General features: G+C 47.0%; 2 protein-coding genes across 2 annotated transcripts; both read left to right on the plus strand.

Annotated features, from left to right (window-relative positions):
* Positions 1-53: 53 nt before the first annotated feature.
* On the plus strand, positions 54-6,417 carry LOC143476187 (leucine-rich repeat-containing protein 27-like). The gene is made up of 11 exons (XM_076974249.1): positions 54-147; positions 789-990; positions 1,182-1,312; positions 1,457-1,515; positions 2,345-2,500; positions 3,185-3,425; positions 3,562-3,687; positions 4,151-4,256; positions 4,929-5,065; positions 5,399-5,525; positions 5,825-6,417. Exons 1-11 carry the CDS (start codon positions 95-97, stop codon positions 5,930-5,932), a joined length of 1,446 nt encoding a protein of 481 aa, XP_076830364.1. The 5' UTR covers positions 54-94; the 3' UTR covers positions 5,933-6,417.
* Positions 6,418-6,655: 238 nt separating this feature from the next.
* Positions 6,656-13,599, plus strand: pwwp2b (PWWP domain containing 2B). The gene is made up of 3 exons (XM_076974248.1): positions 6,656-7,065; positions 9,803-11,459; positions 12,293-13,599. Exons 1-2 carry the CDS (start codon positions 6,926-6,928, stop codon positions 11,457-11,459), a joined length of 1,797 nt encoding a protein of 598 aa, XP_076830363.1. The 5' UTR covers positions 6,656-6,925; the 3' UTR covers positions 12,293-13,599.
* The last annotated feature ends 1,367 nt before the right edge of the window (positions 13,600-14,966 follow it).

The following is a 14,966-nucleotide window of genomic DNA, read 5'->3' on the forward strand; positions in this document are numbered from 1 at the left end:
GAGCGCCGGATGCGCAGCCTCACCCACTAGTGCTGGAGACACTTCTACCTACTTCACCCTGTGCACACGGCGGAGTTGTGCGTCCGGGAAGGGGATGATAGGTGGCAGTATAATGTCGTCGGGTCCCTTAAGTTCTGTCTTTACACGGTACCTTTGAATCCGTTTCAATGAAATCAGTAAACAGGTTCACGACACGCCTGCGCTTCAGATGACGACTGTTAAAATATAAACAATTAATCATGGTTTGGTTACAGAGGCGCACTGCCTCGAAACAAGCGTGTATGGAGATGATTAAGAGTCTGAAGTTGGGTGACTACATCTTCTTTGTCGCCGCTCCTTCTGCCACTTTTGGCTGTAGACGGGCTCCGTAGTTTTTGTTTCACTTTGCTTGAGTCACCATGGCAACAGCTGACAACTTCGCGTTGAAACGTGGATGAGGATGGATGAGCCAGCTAGCCAGCCAAGTGTATAAGTTAATGCATTTATAAAGATCATTTCAACACTTTTGACAACAACCTTTTGAATGATTGGGTTAACTAGGAACAACGGTTAGAAAGCCTGTTAGGTAGCTAGCCAGGTAACAGAGGAACGTCTGGACAATAGCCCAAACTCTGAGACAACTTACAACCTCAAATTGCTTGATTCGCTTGCAAACCCCTAACCTGCAAAGTGTTTAGGTCCTGTAGACATTTTCACCCAGCTTGGTTCTTGTAACTAGATAATTTAACATGTGCGTGGACTGTTGAGACCAGTGTGATCATCTGGACGGTTACGTGAATGCATGGTAGGTCTGGGATGCCAACCCTGGAAGAGGACATGAGTGATCTTCACTTGAGTCTGGACTGTGGCCACAGCGCGTTAAAGTCTCCGCGACCAGAAGATGAGTCTTCAGAGCGCCTCTCTGGGGCTGAGGTGTCCCACACCATGTATCTAAGCAGACGCAGCCTGAAGGACGTGCCAGACCATGTTTTAAGGTGCACCAACCTCCAGGTAGACAGCGATACATTGTTGTTTTCATTTATGTGATAAAAGTCTTTACACAACAAAATCCTTTGATTGTGTGGTATTTTGTACGAATATAAACACTTGAGTTCGTAGAGCTATGTTGTTTATCCATGATTCACCCTTTTTTAACATGTTGTCTTAACATGAATTGCTATTTATTTTTATTTGCTGTCAAGAACTTATATCTTGAAGGCAATGAAATATCCAGTCTTCCAGACAATCTGTTCAGCAGTTTGCCCAGTTTGGTTTGGCTGGACCTAAGAAATAACCAGCTCAGTGGTCTTCCTGCAGATATTGGTCAGCACAGGTACAGCATGCAAGCTGCATCAACAAATACATGGATGCACCTTGAAAGTTATTACTTTTGTGTATATGAATACACAATAATATTTGTGTATTATATATATATATATACTATATAAACATTGCCTTGTGTATTTGACCCCTTTAGATGCTTGAGGACTTTGCTGATGGAGGGTAACCCTGTAACAGAACTTCCAGTAGAGATGGGTATGCGCTACAGTCACATGACACTGTTATCTTGATCCAAAGAATGGACCAAAGGAAGGACCAGCTCTCATACAACATACTGCTTAGTCTTGTCTGCCTTACTTATTATTAGCTGCCTAGGCTCCAGACCTCTGTATTCATGTGATGAGAATGTGTCTCAATCCGCACTCACAAAACACATCTGAAGTTGACAGTAGTTAGCAGACTATTATCCCCCTTGTAGAGTCACAGCTGTTAAATCACACACACACACACACACACACACACACACACACACACACACACACACACACACACACACACACACACACACACACACGTCTGAATGTGGTAATTGAAAAAAAATCATATATATATATATATATATATATATATATATATATATATATATATATATATATATATATATATATATAGGGGGTGTGTGTGATTTTTGTTTCAATTCAGACATTTTGAGCTACTGAAAGGAGTAGTCACAGGGAGATTACATGGCGGAACACATTTGTATTTGTATTTCAAATTCTAACTGTGAAACCATACTGATTTCAGTATTTGAACCTAGTGGTGTGTGGAGAGAAGCACCCTGGATTCTGTCCTTGTCCAGTGGCCAGCTCCCTGTAGTCAGTCACATGTTGTCTGGTTCCATTCTGAGTGTTCAATTTTCAGGGAGTAAAATGTAAGATGATGATCGCAAAGCACAGGACCAAAACCCATAATGGCAGTGCCCCTCCCATAGTAAATTGTCCATTAACTCTTAGAATAATATTTTTACTTGTGTTATAGCATGGAGTCCAACTCCTGTCCCTTCCTCTCTGTCTTTTTTCTGCAGGTAACATGCTGACGCTGAGAGCCCTGAGCCTGCGGAACTGTCCCGTCACGTTCCCGCCGCGGGATGTTCTCCAGCAGGGTCTCGTGCACATCCTGCAGTTCCTACGGCAACAATCTGTGGCCCGACGACCACTGAGCGTGCGCAGCATCCTGTCAGGTGAGCCCGCCAAACGAAAGTGAACAACTCCATACTGGGGTGTGTGTTTGTGTCTTTATAAAGTGTGTGTGTGTTGTCCCTTACCATCTGTGGCTTTGCATAAAAAGGACGGCCCGCTTCAAAAATAGCTCCTTGCCCTGGTTCTGCTTCAGCAGTGTGACTTCTGTTCCCTTGGAGACAGTGCGTGTGACTCGGCTGGCTTTTGCCGCATTGTGACCCTGTAATATTTTTAGCTGGATGAAAATGATCGATAACCCATAGCGGTCCCCCTCCATCCCTCTGGGAGTGTAGTCTGACATTAATCAGGCTTTTAAGTGCTAAACACTGCCCTAAACTAATTACATGTTACACTGGAAAGATGCTGGGGTCATAGTTTGCATGGAAAGTTATTGATCTACTTGCTATGCATCTTCTTGACATCTCAGTGGAAATACATTAAGCAGCTATCTTTTCATATTGAATTACTTTATGTCACGTAGTTTTCTGGCTCAATGAATGTCCATTGAATGTCCAATGAGTGTCCGTTCTAGTCATGCTAAAGTTTCACCTCACGTTTTAGCCCCAGCACAAAGAGCTACGCTTGGGCCAACTGTAGCTCTCTGGTGGCCCGTGAGGACACACCATGCCAGTGGCCTCTCTGTGACTGCATACATTTGCATATAAAGTCTCGTTCTTCGATCACAGCATCAGACATGCCATCTGTGGAGAGGCTTCCGCTGGCCGAGGTGCTGCAGTCCAGTGTGGATCTGTGTGAGGAGGCAAATGACACTGAGGCCCGGCGCTTCCAGGAGCTCAGGCAAAGGATGATCCAGATGGAGAAGGCTGATTTAGGGGCCATAACACCAGTCTCTCAGCGGCCATGCCACCCCAGAACAGCAGGGGGCAGCAGATCTCACAGAACTTGTTCTATGCTTCCCACCAGGAGGTATCCAAAACAGTACTGGAAGGTTCATGATATGACGGGCCTTTGGCTTAATTAGAGTAACTCAGTGAAAAGTAATATCCGTATTGCTGAATGACAATAAAGAAAAGATATAAAATAGTGAACGACTGTGTCCCAGGGCTCAAGGAATGTTCCCCGAGCTCCCTCCATTGGATGTGCACCACTGGAAAAGATCAGAGGAAAGAAGACGAGCTGCAGAGAAAGAGCTGAATGAAAAACAAGCCTTACTAGAACAAAGAAGAAAGTAAGTTTTGCACTAAAACTCAAGTGGACCATAGCCATGCCCTTGTAAGAGTGGTATACCACATAACTGTGAAGGGACTTGAGTGGGGACTTTCCCCAGCCTTTCATGTGGCTTCTTTGGGCCGACTGAGCTTTTGGCTAAGAGCACCCATATAGGGAGAGGTGAAATCTTCCTTGATGAATGTGATGTTGCACTTTTGGAAAGCAGGGCAGACAGGAGAGGTCTGAAAATTGTGCCTACCATTGCTTTGGAGGATTATGTAAAGACACTGCAGCAACTTAAAACTGCATTAAAAAAGAACCTGTAAAATATGGTTTCAAATTCATATACACATTTATGTAATTGTAAAGTGCTTCCCTGTTTTTCTGGTGTGTGTGTGTGTGTGTGTGTGTGTGTGTGTGTGTGTGTGTGTGTGTGTGTGTGTGTGTGTGTGTGTGTGTGTGTGTGTGTGTGTGTGTGTCAGAGATGCGGAGCTGTTGCAGGAGTGGAGAAACCAGGCCAGGATCATGAAGGAAAGGAAGGTTCTGGAACACAAGCAACTCAGGGGAATGAGGGATCAGAGGACCGAGGTATTGCAGCAGTCTGACTGCTCCTCTTAGATCTCACCAACATCCATCTCCATATCTGACATCATCTTTTAGGCAAAGGCATGCCTGCAGTTACCTCCAGTTGGAAAAGAAACGACTCCTCTACAGCTCCTGTTAGATGTTCAGCTAACATTTAGCGAACATGTTTCATTTTATGCGTAATGAGATGGTACAAGATTTTTTTCAACCTGTGGAGGCTTTTAGAAAGATCACAGCGCTCATCCTCTCAGCTCAGAGTCTCAAAGTGTCAGGCAGCCGCAAGGCTTGCTAGAAAGGGCTTTCCCCGTGCCTAGTGCAAACAGAACCTCCCTAAGAACCCACTGTCCAAAGGGTAATCACTTCCTCTCCTTTTTCTCTCACTTGCTCTCTCTTCCTCACACTCGCACAGGCTATCACAAACATACAGAGACCCTTCTGAACCAGCCATAAAGAACACAGTTACTACATATATCGCAGCAGTGATTTTAGCCTTGTGATACCCAGAGGAAACTGGAATGTTTCACATATACATCACTCTTTATCTATGTAAACTACTACTATGAACATATTGAGGTTATGTGTTATTTTAAATCTGCCCACGTGTGTTTTAATGAGTGTAAATTGAGTGGTGAGGAGTCATGAGGTTAAGTAATAGTGAGTCTCTTGTCTGTTTAGGATATGGGGACTATCCTTTATGGCGCAGACCCGTCCTGCAGTGTGGGAGACCATGGTGAGGTCCTGTATGATGCTCCATGCTCTGCTGCCCAGAGTGCCCCACATGGGTCATTCAGGAAGGAAACAGAGGAGGCCAGGTGCACACAGTCTCTCACCTAATTTAAGTTGCACACCAGTGATTTGGCTCGACAGTAACAGGCAAGCGTTTAAAGACACTGACATCTAGTGGTCAAGCTTGGGAAGTGCATACATATTTTATTGGTTGATTTGTCAGCTCAATTAAGCACTCCTTAGAGCTTAAACGAACTTAATATGAAATTAACCCGCTGAAATAATCCTGTTAAAGTATAAATGGAATTAATTCTCTGAATAAGTCGACCATAAGTCCTTAAGAGTCCCTGAATCTTTCATTTTGAACATCAGTGAGGTGTGTTATCCACAGTGCTTTGACATGGTGTGTGTGCCCAAAGAGTGCTGCGTGACCAAGAGCTGGAGCAGCGCATCAGGACTCACATACAGTTGATGCAGCAAAGACGCAGGGGCCCCCGAGGGCCCCCCAGGGACGAGGCTCAGGCAGCCGCCCTGGAGTTAGAGGAGGTGAGGAAATGAGATGGCTCCTACTGCACACACACACACACACACATACACAGAGAGCGAGAGCGAGAGAGAGAGAGAGAGAGAGAGAGAGAGAGAGAGAGAGAGAATGAGAGAGAGCATTTGGATATAACTGGTCTGCTAGTTTTGTATTTGTGATGATTTTCTCCCACCATTCTAACATTTCTTCATAGTGCCATCATTTGGTAGTATTATACCCATGATTGATGCTTTCAAAGGAAGCCACAGCAAACCATTCAAATTGTTATGTTGTTCCAATTTCCTCTTTTTTTCTTTGCAAGGTGAAAAAGTTGCAGTTGGACCTTGAGAGAAGAAGACAGGAGAGAGATCTCGAGTATCGATTCACTGCCTTCACTGGAGAGAGCCATCCGAGATTTTACAATAAATAACAGGCCTCCAGCTGCTGTGACTGAGAGAGGCTGCAGTATTGCAGGTCATCACAAAGTGATCTGTTACACTGGAGCATTTCCACTATAACGCGACCTGCAAATTTTGAGATTTGAAAATTGTTTACATGCTGTTAATAATCTAACCAATTTCTACGTTCGTTTTCAATTTGACCACAGTGTGGCGCGTTCTGTGTCTCCGACCACTGTGAATCAATTCGTACTTTAGGATTCAGCCATTTTATGACTGGGGCCTACTAGATTGCTTTTAGGAAAATAACTGTATTTTTATGTATGTGGTCGAATTTGATCGTCCACAGAGAATAATTTACAGTGTGATGGAGATTCTCTCGTGTTTATTAAATGTACGTTTGCCCTCGAATTTTGTAAAAGTGTGCTCTCGTGTATTATAATGTTAGACTGCACATCAAATTGTAAAAAATATCTGTGTCGGAGGCCTGAACATCGTAAGACATTGCCAAATATTTATGCATGACTATAGCTAATCTAGAATTCATCTACAAAATTGATGTAATGTATCAATTTCAATCTGCCTTCGGCTATTCACAAACTGAATTATAATACATGTAATTAGTAGCCACATGTTAATGTCAAATAAATAACCATGCGGTGCTATCTGTGGGCAAAATTCCTTTATGTCAGTCACTGCGGGGAAGGTACAAGTACAAGCGGTTCTCAAACGCGGTGCGAACTCCAAAGTATTCACATATGCCGAACGCTCATCGAAAAACTTGGATCAAAAGAACGCGAATAGAACGTTAGAATGGCCGTTAGAACGTCGTCGCTCGTCTCCCTTTGTGACGTCACCGCTGCTGGAACTGTTGTAATTGCCTCGGCGGAGGTGATGGCGTCACTCCGTGCCCCGGTGTAGCCTCCCCTGCTCGCTACGAGGGAGCAGGATCTTAGGCCGACGCGACCGTGGCTCCGGCGGCCGGGATCGAGCAGCGCCAACCCGGACACCTCGACTCGGAAAATATGGAGGCTGTGGCGGAGGAGCTGCGGGCCGGCTCCCGGATTCCGGTGAGCATCGATCAAATAGTAAACGACACGCTTGTGGTGACGCTCACCTACCGAGAGAGGAACTACACGGGGATCTTACTCGACTGCAACAAAAAGTGAGTTGGATTTTTATGCGTGGCTTTAAAATGCATGGATTAGAAAAAGCGTAGCTAGCCTCGAGGCCTGGTTCCGAAGCTAACGTGGCTAACACCATCCACTGGGAGGCCGGGCTAAGACTAGCAGGCCTTTCATTTATATAAAACCAAGTAGTGATTCACAGTTCAACAATTTAATTCTAAAACGGCGCATAAATGCCATGTGGACACCAGTATGTTTGTGTTAATCAGTTATGGGTTGTTGTTTTCATGTCAGAGCCGTAGCTACATGTTAGAAATAACCACACCGAGTGGCTACCTGCCAGATAAGGTTCAGAACCCTCCAGTTAGCTACTTGTCTGTGCTGCTGAAATATGCAGGTGATGTTACATTCACATGTTCTTGATGGTGTGCTCAGTGCGCTTGTGTACCTGGTTAAACATGTGTGTTACACATCAGGAGGTATTATCACATCCATGTCACAGTGCTCATGGTTAGGGAAGAGACTCCTCATTGTTGTAGCTTGTGGTTGCTAGCTAAAATTGTTCAATAGGTGATGGAATAAAGGCCAGGTGTATGATGCTTTGGTTTGTATAATTTGTCTATCTTTCTATGAATGTCTTTTTTTTTTTAATTGGACAAAAATGACTTTTCATAGGACATCCCATTGGTCACGTGCAGTAAACCAGCTTCAGTGTGTAATAGATTATTAATCAAAATAATCTATTTATAATAGACATTAAGTATCAATTAAAAATATGTCTGTCGTCAACAGCACATCAGGGGCAACTTGGTTTAAAACGTGAACTATTTTTATGATGTTGGATTTGATTAACCTGCTTTAAAGGCCAACTTTCTTAAAGACAAAGACAGGTGGGGTGTCACTGGCCAGACCAATTTTAGACATTTACTAAACTTGGAAGATATATTCCCAAGCAGGCTGTGAGAGTTTGTGTGAAGAATATCTGTTGCATGGAGCAGCTCTTACATTTGTAGTACAGTGCACTTAAAAAAAGAAAAAAACTGTTATGTGTTATTTATAGCTGTGCTACATCAGAATCCTACCAGCTTTCCCCCCCTAAGAGCTCAGCACTGTCTCAATCTCTCTCTCTCACACACACACACACACAAACACAGAGGCATTCTTACAAACACCTAATCTATTCAATGCTGAGACAAAGTCAGAGTAAAAGCAATAAGTACAAACATGTGTAAAGCCTGTTCTCCTGGCAAACACGTGCAGCCAAAGCCAAACCCTTGTGCTGCCTTCATAGATCTATGGTGATAATGGGAGATGGTTGAACACTAGATACTGTATGGTCCTGTTTTAAAATGGCCCATAGTTTTCTTGTTTTTCACCGTTTGCCCGTGGTTTGTTATTTCCAGTGTCTTGGTGAGTGTGTTGGGTCAGCAGCAGGGGTTGTAAGGCCGTGCTGACTCAGTAGGGCTTGGGCGTCTGCTCCCAAACGTGACCAAGACTTGGGCTGTTTGTACAACCCCCCACCTAACTTCAAGCAGATTATCTTCTCTCTGAAAGAGTAATAATATTCATTTAACTGGCACAGTTGAAGTGTTTTTTTTTGTGCCTTTTGTGTGCAGAAAAAGAAAACATTGAAACAGTGAAAATATTACATTAGAATAAGATGACCAGTAATGTGTGGCCTACCTCCTTTTTTTCTTCTTTCTTTAAAGCTGTAAGCGTACAATAATTATACCTATTGCTGTCTATGTCTAGAGACCTGTGTAGAGCAGCCTTTTATATTATCAAATGTCTCAGAGGGTTGCCTTGAGGGGAGGGGAGGTGTTTTTATAGGCTTTAATTAATATCCACACCATTGAATATCAGGCAGGATGTGAAAACAACCAAATCTCCTGGCACTCTCCTGCACCTCTTCATCCCTGGTGGTTCATGTGATTGTTGCACTTCTGGGTGGGGGGTTGGGGGGTTGGGTTGGGCTGATGGGAGGCAGGCCTGGTGGCCTCTTTGTCTCTCTGACGGAGCCTGCCCATGGAGATGGCTGCCTTGGCTACAGGAGCCCTCCAGCGCAGATGACGGAATGGCGCGAGCCTCCTAGATGTGTCGAGGCTTCTTCAAGAGAACGCGTGTGTTTATTTTTGGAGTGCTCAACTGTAAATTATTGTAAGACCGACCTACTGTTCAGCCAAGACGATGCTCTCGTTTGTTATAGTTCTGTTGTCTTCATTCTCATTCTTTGTAAGATAACTGTGTCAAGTTTGTTTCTGTTATTTCTTTATTTTGAGTTCTACTCTAATAGTGTTTTTGAAACACTTGTTCAACAGTTGTTCTTATTGGTCTCAATTCTGATGTCCCTGGGTTTGATATATGAATAATCTCATTCAATTCCAACACCCTTGTACCTGATCTATTGCGCTGCTAGATCAAAGCTGTCAATGGAAACACTTTACCTGGACTTTCAGTTCCGGGAAGAATTAAAGCTGTCTGCATGTTGTGAAACAACAGTGCTTCACAATAGGCCATCACTCGTGCCACACAAAGGTGGCTAAGAGCTCGGTAATTACAGCTCAAGGAGCTAGATCAAACACCAGTACTTTAGCTACAAAAAACAGTGTAGTACTCGTCCCTGTACCTGTCTGGAAGTGTTTTTAGAACCTGTTGAATGTGTGTAGAGATGATTGACCGACACCTAGATGACTGCCTTCACTTTTAGACTTGTCTGGGGATGTTTTACTGTTCGTTTAGAGTCCGTTCACGAGCTTCCTCTTTCACTCTGCGTAGGACGGGGCTCTTCTGCCTGCCGGACGTCGTGGGGAAGTCCGAGGAGCCTCTAGTCTCCAAACAGGAGTGTGACGTCCCGAACGAGGAGCCCTGCTCCAAACCCGCTCTGCCGTCAGCACCGCCACCAAAGGACGAGAACACGGAACCCGAGAAGTCTCCCGTAGACAGCGTCCCGGTCCCCATCCCCGTGCAGCCGGGCCAGGCCACCTACCCGCCATACTTCGAAGGTGCTCCGTTCCCTCATCCCATGTGGGTACGCCACACGTACAGCCAGTGGGTGCCCCAGCCTCCGCCCCGGCCAATCAAGAGGAAGAAGAGGCGGTCCCGGGAACCCGGACGCATGACCATAAGCACCATTCGTCTGCGGCCCAGGCAGGTGCTGTGTGAGAAGTGCAAGAACACGGTGACGAGCGACGAGGACAGCAAAGACGGATCAAAGTCGGTGGGCAAGCCGTCCCGGAAGGAGAACGCGCCGCAGGGGGAGGAGCACGCCAAGGACGGTCCGCACAAAGGGCCAAGGAAGGAGGACGGCAGTGACTCCACCAGAGAGTCCAAACGACGAGAGGAGGGTACCGGCTACGAAAGCAAGCGCTTCCGCAAGGACAGGAAGGAGGAAGAGAAGTTCCCGGGAGGTGACGTGGTCCCCCACAGCCCCGTGATAAAGATCTCCTACAGCACTCCACAAGGGAAAGGAGAAGTGATGAAGATCCCGTCTCGCGTGCACGGCTCAGTCAAGCCGTTCTGCCCCAAGCAGCTGCTCCAGAACGGGCTTGGGGAGCACGACGGTGGCCGCGAGACCAAGAAGGAAACGCGACCTTCCATCGACTCGATCCGAACGGGCCTCACCGTGTCCATCCCCAAGCTCAAACTCCCAAAGCTCTCTGACCAAGACATCCCCTCGCCCAAAATCCACTGGAGGACCCACAGCGAGGGCGAGGAGCGCGTGTCCGTGTACGAGGCGGAGCTGGTGGGCGAGGCACGGCGGAGGAGCCCCAGGGCCCCCGGTGCCGCGCTGGTGCGTGGAGAGGACGGCGGGGAGAAGAACGGACTGGAGCTGTGGTCGGGCAGTTCCGGCGAGGAGGTGGAGCGCCACGGCGACCTGACGCTGCTCATTAACTTTCGCAAGCGCAAGGCCGACTCGTCCAGCCTGTCGGTGTGCAGCAGCGACAGCCTGGACGAGTCCAAATCCTTCAGCTCGGACGGCACGTCGCCGGAGCTGTGCGAGCTGGCGCCGGGCGAGCACGTGGCCGTGGCGTCCTCGGCCAAGACGGTTCCGCCGCTGACCGTGCGGCTGCACACGCGAAGCATGACCAAGTGCGTGACGGAGGAGGGCTACGCCGTGGCCGTGGGCGACGTGGTGTGGGGCAAGATCCACGGCTTCCCCTGGTGGCCGGCGCGGGTGCTCAGTATCAACGGGAGCCGGCGTGAGGAGGGCGAGGTGGACGCCCCCTGGCCCGAGGCCAAGGTGGCCTGGTTCGGCTCGCCCACCACCTCGCAGCTGTCCGTGGCCAAGCTATCGCCCTTCCGCGAGTTCTTCCGGTCGCGCTTCAACCGCAAGAAGAAAGGCATGTACCGGCGAGCCATCGTCGAGGCGGCCAAAGCCGTGGGCCACATGAGCGCCGAGATCACCTCCCTGCTGTCGCACTGCGAGACATAGGTGAGACTCTGGGCATCCCTTCCACCCTGCTCACGCCCGCCACCCTCAGATTACCCTTTCATGCACCATTTGCGACCATTTGGGTTTTCATCCCATTTTCATACAGGTGCCACGATGTTTTCTGGAGTCAGGGCTCATTACATGGGTCTGGCGCCGGTGTCCACATTGTCATGTCTCTGTATGTTGAGGTAGTTATCCTGGTGAGGCTGCACATATTCAGGTTGCAGTCTTTCTTGAGTTCATGAGATGTTTGCAATCTGATGTGTGGGCTGTGGAGGCTATGTCATCTTGCAATTTCAGCTGTCCACAAATATCATGGAGGTTTTTTTTTCTTCACTGAAATTCATGATGTGCTGATGCTCGTTTTTTCTTTGTTTCCCTACCTCAAAGTGGAAAGCTGAGCATGGGAGTTTAATAGCTGAACTAGTATCAGCCTCGTGCTATGTGTCTGAGCTGATGCCCATATATGGTATTATAAGACTTGCTTGGTTTTCATTGGAAGACTGGGGATGTCTTCTTTAATAACAGCAGTATATACAGATAAATGAGTCTCGATCATAAAACTAAAATACCATGGATTATATGAGTTAACACTTGGAACCGTTTCTTTAAAAATACATTCATGCATTTTGTTCTTATATAAAGTCAATCTCCGTTACCAATTCTACACAGCAGTACACGTAATTCCTTGTGTGTCCCAAACCTATCCTTTAAAAAGTGGATTGTTCTAGTGATGTTCTAGTGGATTGTTCTACCCCCCTCCCAGAGTAGAGAGCGTGAGTGTGAGCCCAGCGCCTGTTTGTTGACTGCCGATGGTGTTTGTTTTGTCTCAGGAGAGGAGGAGGAGGAGGACGGCTGGAGCCTGGCTGGGATTCAGGACCCCGCGCTCCTCTCCTGTCCCCCCTCTCCCGTGGCGGAGAGAGCGGTCGCGGTCGCTACGGATATCACGAGAGAAGGTGCTCCCCCACCACCACCACCACCACCACCACACCACTCGACTGGAAGGAGAAAATGGCCGCCCTGCGAGGAGCTGTCTGAGCTCGAGGGAGTATGAAGAGCAGGCAGGCGTAGCTGGGAAACCTGAGAGAACTTCCTCTTCCACTCCACCTGTCTTTCTAGCGTACATTTTGGTTTTTTGTTTTGTTTTTTTATTGAATAAGTAGCTCGACACTAAGTCCGAATGTATTTATTGCCGGGCGAAGCTCTGGCAACCTCGCTACAGTCTCGTACGATTCCGCTGCTGTTTTTCATGAGTGAAGGGTTTCCTGCCTGTCAGCAGAGTGACTGGCTAAAGAATTCGCCGTGGACACGGCGGGGCATTCTTGTGGAAGACCTCCATCTTCATCCACCCGTGCAGGAGGAGAGCAGAGCACAAACTGTCCAACATGCGTGTGATTCTGAGTGACATGTCTTACCCTAAGGTCTCTAATCTTTCTTTCAGAGCTGAAAATGTGAAACTCCTTTTTGTACCCTCTGCAACTAGAGATCGCCGTGTAGGTCTTAAAACAATGCAGTATGTCGTCGTTCATAGTTACGATCTCAACAGAGGGATGGGATTTCTCCAAGTGGTCCCCTTGAAGAAATGTGATTGCTCCCCCCCCCCCCCACATTTTTTTTTATTTTACATTTTTCTTTTATTTTCCACTTTTATTATATCGTGTTGATGCTCTTGGTCTAAGGGCCTTTTGGAACTGTCAAGGGTTGTTTTGAGATCCAGTTTCATATGTACTTGCTTTAATTATTTAATGTGTCATGTAAAGAGAAGCACTTTATCTGTACCTTCAGTGGCCTGCTGGACACTCGTGGAACGAACACTAATTCTGAGCTTGTAGCTCTGAATGGCAGAAGAACTCTCTGTAGGCCTCTGGCTCTGACCACCGCACCTGGCGCCTTGAAGCTTGTGGTTTTTGGTTTGTTTGTTTTTGTTTTTTTTTTTTTTCCATCATCTGGACATGGATGAGAACGTGAGACGCTTTCAGGAACTAGTTGTGTACACTGTATTACTGCATTTAGTCGGGTTTGTCAAACCTGCATTCTTTCTCATATCCAGCACCCGCCCCATGACCTTTTCCACTGGAGAAATGGACAGCAAGTGTAAACTCCTATGCATCACGTCTTTTATTAAAGCTTTAAAACCCCAGACCTGACGCCGTGGTGTACTGAAGGGGTCCTCTCAATTCCCCAGCCCTGTGCTCTGACTGTGGCTCGGGGGAGGGGGGATGGCTGACTGAAAATGGCCTGCTTTGCTGCCTGACCTGGCTGCTGGCTGGTCGACTTGTGTTGTGGTGTTTGTTTGTTTGTTTCATCTGCAGGTGGAAGAGAGAGTCTCTTCTAGTTACCGGTTGACCTTTAGGGCGTAAAGAACGTAAAGAGGCTCTGGTGTGGTGGGCGGGGGAGGGGAGGTGTATTTTAAGCCCAGCGCTGTGCACGCTCCCTCACTGCTGCGAGTGCTAGGCTCTCTCGCTTTTTGTGGATTCTGTTCTTATTTTATGTCTTGTTCCCGAGTTTTTGGGTGGGGTGGGGTGGGGTGGGGGGGGCACTGAGCATGTGCCAGTACAAAGACTCTCGCCCACTGTTCTCACATCAGTTGACTTTTTTACGTGGTGTACATATAATAAAATCTCCAAGCAATACTGGTGCTTTCGGCTTTGTTCTTTGCCAGGTGGGAGAGCAGTGCTATGTGGAAGGGACACTTCTCACTCAGTCCTCCATCTCCAAGTGTGTAGGTTCTCCATCAGACCCAAGTGATCTTGGTTTAAACTTTAGCTCTTTTTGTTTTGTCATGCAAGCTTTGTGGTTTATTTGGATAATCTTTAACCTTGCTAGCGTCTGCTGGTTTTTCATCATCGGTGTTCACTGTTGATCCAAAACAGTCGTGTCATTCCTTGAGTAGCTAAAGCAGAGCTCTGATCTTGTGTCTCACGAGTCCGCCAGTAGACTTTTGTTCACATTGAGCTCGACGTGGTTGTACACTGCAGGGTTGTTGCAAACAGCAGTTTACCCAGTGTCTTCTGCTTTGCTCTCATTTGAAGGCATTAAACATTAGCCTGCAAGGCCTTCTGTGGTCATTATAAGCTTAAATGTATTTTAGAAGGTTATTTTTACCCTATTATGTGAACAGCTATGGGAAAATATGTAGTCACATGATAACGATGTAATTTTCATTTGATAGCGGAGCTAGATGGGCATTCTTTATGCTGCATCCCAGAGTCGAGTGGTTTGATAAACAATTTTTTTATACCTCTGCCACACCTCTAGTTAAGCCTAGAGCAGCCAGGAATGTTGTTTTGTAACATTTTCAGAAGTCTTTCAGCACGCCTGCTCGCCCTCTGAGAGCTGCAAACTCTTCACGGTCCGCAGTGTTGAACGCCGTGTCGTCCCACCCGGGCGCCATCGCTGACTTTTGGCCTAGATGTCGGAGCGTTTCCGACAGCTAACGCTTTAGGCCTGGCCAGGACGTCACTTTGACGGGCGCTAACCCTTGATCCCGTGCTGCTGGTGAACTCG

The sequence above is a fragment of the Brachyhypopomus gauderio genome, chromosome 15, assembly GCF_052324685.1.
Source record: "Brachyhypopomus gauderio isolate BG-103 chromosome 15, BGAUD_0.2, whole genome shotgun sequence".
Lineage (NCBI taxonomy): Eukaryota > Metazoa > Chordata > Actinopteri > Gymnotiformes > Hypopomidae > Brachyhypopomus > Brachyhypopomus gauderio.